Raw genomic sequence first — 7284 nt, 5'->3', positions numbered from 1 at the left:
ACAACGCTGACTTCAGTGGGAGCGCTGCATAATGAAGGACTAGCAGGAATGGATCTTCTTTATCTGAGACTGTTTTAAAATAAGCAGCAGGTAGTTTTCTGTTTGCACAAATATTTCTGCTCCTAATAGTCCGAGGCCATGAGGCTTCCCTTTTGGTAAACAGCTCTGCAAAGTTGTGGTGGGTTTTGTGGTTTTTTGTTGTTTGTTTTGTTCTTTTGTTGTTTGTTTTGTTCTTTTGTTGTTGTTGCTTTTTGGTTTGGTTTTTTTGGGGTTTTGTTGGGTTTTTTTTTTTTTTTAGTAAAAAGTGCTTTCATTGATAGAGAAAAAAATCTCAGTTGACAGCTCTGGAAGCAAAACTCTTCTGTCCCTCACGTGCAAAAACACCCCAGAGGAACCCCCAGCCCTGCAGGTGCCACGATAAGCTTCCCTCAGTGGCAGCAAAAAGCTTTCATGGTTTTCAGGCATTTGTAAGGCAGTTCTAGCTTCATGTCACCAAAGTCATTCACAGCTTTAACCTCTTAGCAGAATAATAAACCTAAATGTGGATGATGGACTGAGCATGCTATTTTAGGGTCTGACTGTGAGTTATGTGCTTGTTGCCCTTCTCCAGGATTGTAGCAGGGTCCTGGGTCTGAATGTAGAAACCGTAAAAGATTTCTTGTCCAGCGAGTACTAAATTAAAACTCCAAATCCTTTAAAGCAATCTTAGCTTTGTTTCCATGGCATTGATTTTTTTGTTTCTTTTTTTAATTATGCCTTGAAGGTGAGAGGGGATATTCTTACATCTTGAAAAGTTGCCTTGGAGGATACAATGACTCAACATTGTTTGAATTTCTAATCCATTTTCACCTCATCTTGCTGAAAAGCAGGGTTGACTGTGGCAAATGGATAAAGCCCTGAATAGATAGGTTTTTCTCTTCTCAGATAAGGATATTCACCAGTCTGCCTTTCAAATTTTGGATTCGAATCCTCGCTTATGATGGTTAACACTACCTCATGATGATGTTTGAAGTCCGGAACATCCTCGCTAACCACCCAGGTGACAGTTCTGAAGCCATTCCCTTGCACTGGCACAGAACATTTGCCGAGACATAGCAAAGCGGGATGGTTTGCTTCATGTCCGACTAAACGCCTGTGCAGAGGAAGCCAGGTTTCCAAGTGAGAGGAGAAAGCTTTCCTCCGGGAAAGCCGGGGAGCAAAGTTCGCGAAAGGACCGCGCACCAGCCTGGAGGGCGGCGAAACTTTCTGTGAAACTGCACAGCGAATTATTCGTGCCCATCCCCTTCTGACCAGAGCAGAATTCCACCCGGGGCAGGGCTGGGGCCGCTGCCCACCACCCGCTGCCCCGCTCGGCCCCGCCGCCCCCGAGCACCCGGCCCTGAGCGTCTGGCGGCGGTGCCCGCGCCGGGCTCGGGCCTCCAGCCCGGGATTTCCCGGCAGCCGGGCCGCGGCGGGGCCGCTCTCCGCAGGCGCGGGCGGTGCGCGGAGCGGCGCTTGCCGCAGCCTACCGGCCCTGCGCGCCCGCGGCGGGTCGTGGGGCGGGGAGACGGGGATCCGCCGCGGTGACTTTCCCTTTTCCCCCCTCCCCGTGCGCCGAGAGGGGGGGGAGCTCCGCGCCCGCCCCCTGCTCTCCCCCCCCCCACCCCGCCCCGCCGCGGTGCAGCGAAGCGGCGGCGGCTCCGGCCGGGGCGGGGCGGCGGCGGCCGGCGGGGCATGCCCCGTCCGTGCAGCGCAGGAGCGGCTCCGCGCCCCCCCCGCGCGGCCGGCGGAGGCAGGCGCGGCGGCGGCGCTGCCGCAGGGCTCTCCGGCCCCGCGGCCGCCCCGGAGCCGAGGCGCGGGCGCTCTCCGCGGGGCATGAAGTTGCACCGGCGGCAGCGCGGCGGCGGGCGGAGCGGGGCGGGCGGCCCCCGCAGCGGCGTCTTCTCTGCGGGGCCGTAGCCTGGGGCGGGCTCCGGCGCGCCTCGGCGAGCCGCGCTTCTCCTCGCCGGCGCCCCGCAGCCCCTCCGCTCCCCGCCGCGGCTGGTCCGGCGAGCCCGGGGCCGGGCTGGGGCGCGGGCGCTCCCCGCGCAGCCCCCCGCGGCGTGTGGCGGCGTGGGATGTGCGCGCAGCGGCGGGCACCTGCCGGCCCGCTCCCCTAGCCCTGCAGGCAGCGCGGCGGCTGGCGGTGCCCCTCGGGAAGTTTGATGGCTTCTTTGAGGAGAGTCAAAGTCCTGCTGGTGTTAAACTTGATCGCGGTGGCTGGCTTCGTCCTCTTCCTGGCCAAGTGCAGACCCATCACGGCCAAAAGCGGCGACTCCTTCCATGACATCCATCCCAGGGCAGAAGTGGCCAACTTGACAGCCCACGGCATCAGCTCCATCCAGGATGCAGTGCTGAAGAGACTCTCCCTCCTAGAAGATATAGTCTACAGGCAGCTGAACGGTAGGAGTAGTTCTGCTCTTAATGCCTTTTGGGTACGGTCACGGGTGGTGAATCGAGGCAAAGAGCGGGTGCGCGGCTTGCTTGGAGTTTGCACGATAGGACCGTGCTTTTTCCTGTATTTTTGTGTAAACAGAGTCTCAACAGACTGAATGAATTTACTGTCCGATTTCCAAGTTCCCTTTGTGTTTACATCTCAGAGTACCTTGCACAGGATGGGAGGAAAAGCATAATAACGCAATGCTGCCTTTCAGGTTTATAGTAATGGTCAGGAAATTACAGCATCGTGATTTCTGCATCAAATGAGAAGGATGTTCAGTGAGTGAATGCGGGTTGGAGCAGCACGCGCTGTATTAATTGAGGGAATGGCTTTTACTACTACAGCGTTGGTTTTTTGGAAGGGAGTTTTTAAATGGCTAAAGTATGTTGCATCATTTGAGTGCAGAAGGTCAGAAAGCAAAATGCATTTTTTCTAGTAAGTTAAGGAAACTATTCAGCATTTCCTATGGCTCAGCATTGACAGCTGCTAATTAAAATCTCAAGTAATGCTTTTCTTTATAGCATAGTGAAGGGATTTCTATTAAAATCTCACCAGGTTCAGTAGTTCTGAGATGTAGAAAGGGAGTTTTAAAGATGCCGTGCGGGATAGAGAAACGAGTTGTAAAGATGTTAGAAATCTAGGTGAGGTATCTAATTAAAACACTGATTGTGGAAGCCAATTTTTTTTTAAATTGTTCCCCATAGATTCACAACTGGGAATGTAATCTCAATTAAAAGTCCCATTTATTGCTTCCAATCTCTGTAGCTTTAACGACTGCAAGTTTTCATATTGCAGAACTAGCAGAGTTAATGTTTTTGGCAATGTCAGTGTGATTCCCTCTCTGAGTTTTGAATATGAAGCTAATGCACGATTCTGTGCCGTGTTGAGCCTAAAGCCGGCGTGCGCTGTGTCTCCGTACTGAATCAGAGCTATTGCCGCACTGAGGATGCGAGGCAGGTGCAGGAATACAACGTACCTTTCCTGGTGTGTAATAGTTGTCCTGGTCAGTGTTTGTGCTTTGGGGCAGGCACTGTACAAAATGAGAAGCACTCGGCTGAGTAGCAGAGTGTTATTTATATTGCTACTTCATACACTTGCATGCAAGACCTGTCCTGCCTATGGAAGCGCCTAGCACCACAAGATGTTGAAGCAGCGCTGTTGGGTGAAAACAAAACACTAACAAGGAATAAGGTAGAAGGCTGGATGTTTTTTATAATCAAACTGTGAAACTGGCTGCTTCTGGATATTGCCAGGGCAGAAGTTTCCAGGAAGATGCAGGCACTTATTTAAAAAGGGGCAATAGCTGCAGTTCATGACAGGAGACCTCATACTGGGACCTTGGTATTGGACAAGTAATCATGATACCGTCTACCATTCCCCCAAATACAGAGGGAGAGCTGAAATTATAAGTTATTACCCTTCTGTGGAGATTAAGGTGGGACTCCCTGCTCTGGTGCGCTCTGGGATCTAGGTGGTGCTTGTAACGGGAGCCGCGAACGTCAGGACAGCTCTCAGTGTGCCGTCTCGTCTGTAGGCTGCTGTGGGCACTCGGCGTACGTTTACGCTGTAGTACAGGAGTGTGCTCAGTGCTGAAGAGCAGTCACGCACCGAAAGACCAGGGGAGGCAGAGAGGTAATAGATGTGTCGCCCACATCACAAATGTTTTCTTAGGGCAGGCAGAAAGCTGAGCACATAAATGTGACATCTTGTATGGCCTCCGCATACCAGGGTGATTTATAGCGACACTGATGAGTCTGGCTAAAAAATAGCTCTGGCATAGTGGTTATGTAACTTTGGGTCAAGTATGTATTTGTACATGTAATTTTTAGAAAAGTTTGATGTGCTCTGTTCTCTGAGTGATGTCTATGTGTTGTGCTTCAGCAAGAGGTGGGTTTAGAGCAAGATGTGGGGGGGCCAGGTGAACCCCCCCCACGCTGCCACTAAAAGGAAACAGTGAAGTGTGCTGAGACAGCTTGTTGGACTGAGGATGCAGAGCCAGCCGGACTGGCTTCCCCGCCAGGAATTTTCTGTGTTCGAATCAGCATTCATTCTGGGCACTTGAAGAATATCTAAACCTGAAATCCTAGTGCCTGCTTGAAGTATGCAGATATGAACTCACTTCTTTTTTTTTTTTTGCTTTTAGGATAGGGAAGTTGCATGCTGGTGCGAAGTGCTTAACAAAACCCACCATATGCTCTTAGACAAGCTCCCTGCAAAACGCATCCACTGAGAGAATTCTCTTTCTGTTGCATAAGGTTTTAAATTCCATTGCGTTTTGTTTTAAATCTGACCTGTAGTTTAGCATGTACAAAATGTTAGAATGTGGTATCCTATAGTGTGGCGTATGGAAAGCCTGCACCTTGGGGAGTATCGGGAAGCGTTTGGCCAAAGAGAGAAACTAAAACACAGTTTGGGTGCAGTTAGCTATGGATTTTTTTTCTGCGTTAGAGGACTTGGCTGGATTTCAGTGGGAGTTGAAGCCATCTTTAAAAAACAGAATCTCTTAAAAAGCTCCGTTCTGTAAAGATCAAATGAGCAATTTGATCATACCACTGCAGTGTTTTTGTTTTTCGAATCATGTAGTGTAAAGCATATTGGAAATACCAGCACCTTCTGGTATGGCAACCCTCATTTTGTATGTACGTATATTTATTCATTTCTATAAATGTTGGCCATGAAAACAAGCTAAACAACACTGCCTTGGGTCTGGCAAAGGAGCAATTTTACACAATCGTTCCTTATGAATGGCATTTCTCTGCAGCACCATTCTGGAAGTAACACTGGGCCCCCTCTTAGTGCTCTCTGTACAAGAAGAGCTGTCCCAAACGTGGCCCAGTCTGCCTCCTGCAATGACTCCTCGCTCTCCAGGTGATGCATCTTGCTGATCTTGTAGTGTTTTCCAGCCACTGTGAGGTGGGGTTGCAGTTCCACAGTTACTTCATGTCAGCTGTGGGGAGCTTGTTTGAGGCGGTGGTTGCAAGAGTACCTTGGGGATGCTGAACGGGACTGGGGAGTCATCACAGCCAACGGTGGCCTTGCTTAGTGTTCACCTCCTTGTAATTCATAAAGTATCCATGAGAAGACTTGAGTTTGTCCAAATTTGTCTATTCAGTCTTCGTTTAGCCTAAAACTGATTGAGAACTGTACGTGTGCTTTATTCTTTCTAAAAGTTTATTGCTCAAGTCTTGTGGGTTTTACTTTTTGCTGGTCTCTAGTTGGATGGCTCCCACGGTCGCAAAGAAATACGAGGGTGCCCTTTGCAGTGGAGGGTTCTGTATGTGTATGCACTTACCTGAGAATTCAGAGGATTTTTAATTTCTGTAGGCACTTTTATGGATGGAATTTTCTTGTTCAGCAGATGTTCAGAGAAAGCTAATGAAGGCCTGGAAGGAACGTGTGTGTTTTACTCTGGGTATTAACTACAACTTGTCTTTTTGATTCAAACCTAATTTTTTGTGTGCTGGCATTTACATAAGCAAAAATTGTGGTCCAGATTATCTCCAACTTTATGGAGATTCATGCAAATGAACTTTTCAGTTGGGTCTGTGTTTACAAAGAGAGGGTTCCTGTGCTTATGTGCAAACTAGTTAGCTAGTGAGAAGCTGGAGTGAATAAAGACTCGGAAGAGCATTCAGCTTCTGCTGCAACCATGGGCTTCCTGGGCAGTGCTGGGCAAACTCTTCAGTTTACCTAAACCCTCTCCCTCCAGAGGAATTTGAGGAATTGTGCATTTTGTAGGCTCCCGAGACATCAAAGGCGGGCCAACTTGTTAACGTCAAAGTGGTGTATAGGATGAGTGACATGACTTGAGGAAAGCTGCAGTTTGCCTTGTAAAACTGTGTACAAAGATTTTGCTCACCATGACACACCTCTCAATGGGATGGGTCCCAGGTCCAGTGCATGGTGAGAAGCTGCTCGTCTCTCCTCCTACAAGCACAGCCTTGTGGGAATTGCCCAGGTAGCTTTTGTCTGGCTGCGTTTCTTCTTTCTTGAACTCTCTTGAACTCTCCACCTCCCTTTGTCCTCTTGATGTTGTGTTTCACCCCACCCAGGGTGTGGGAAAGGGAACTGTTGACAGCAGTGCAGCATGCGTTCACCCCCTCCCCAGAAGGAGACAGGATAAGGCTGACGCATGCCCTGAGCGGTGCCTGCCCAAGGTGGGAGAAGTGCTGAGAGGTTGGTCATCAGCAGTGAGGCACTAGGAGGCTGGTATAGTGCCCATAAGCAGGTTTCCTTACGTGTGCAGGGTGCTGGAGCTGCACCTATGTTAAGTATTCATCCCAGGTAGGAGGAAAGAGCCAGAATCTGGGTTTGCGCGTTGGTTTTTGTCCTTGTCCTTCTGAGCCTGATCCTGCCCAAAGGTGGGCAGTCCCCTGTTCTAAACCCTGTTTGCAAGAAGCTCTTTAAGTCAATATATAAATACTTTAGTAATGAAATAGTGCTGCTAGTTTGAGAATAAGAAATGCAGGAAGGAGAGTACTCGAAGCAAAGCCTTGGTTTGCATGTGGGGAAGCCACTATCCGTATCTACCCATAGCTGAGCGCCTTGAACAACTATCAGCAGATCAGTTCTGCTGGTCACTGGTGATCTAAGGAACCTCCTGCCCAGCCACCCTCGGCTATGTCGGGGTAAACACCTCCGCGTCTGCTGGAGCGCGTTCAGCAGAGGGCTGCGTCTTGGATTAAAACCTCCGAGGAGCACGAAGGCTATAAACTCCCTCTGTAGTGCTTTTTGGTTGATACACAACAGCAGCTGAATTTAGTGAGCGCTCAGCTGCCTGGAAGCCAATGAGACGGGAATGATGTGGCGTCTTTCTGAGTAGTGTG

The 7284-nt window shown here is 49.9% G+C and overlaps 1 protein-coding gene across 1 annotated transcript in view; it reads left to right on the top strand.

Annotated features, from left to right (window-relative positions):
• The first annotated feature begins 1678 nt into the window (after window positions 1–1678).
• Window positions 1679–7284, top strand: part of GALNT17 (polypeptide N-acetylgalactosaminyltransferase 17) — a 214499-nt gene continuing 208893 nt past the window's right edge. Inside the window, exon 1 of the mRNA XM_054847501.1 lies at window positions 1679–2421. Within this exon, the coding sequence (XP_054703476.1) occupies window positions 2184–2421 (238 nt within the window). The 5' untranslated portion in view covers window positions 1679–2183. The remainder of the gene's footprint in view (window positions 2422–7284) is intronic.

Source organism: Grus americana, chromosome 19 (assembly GCF_028858705.1).
Source record: "Grus americana isolate bGruAme1 chromosome 19, bGruAme1.mat, whole genome shotgun sequence".
Lineage (NCBI taxonomy): Eukaryota > Metazoa > Chordata > Aves > Gruiformes > Gruidae > Grus > Grus americana.
This window is presented reverse-complemented; position numbering and strand designations above follow the sequence as displayed.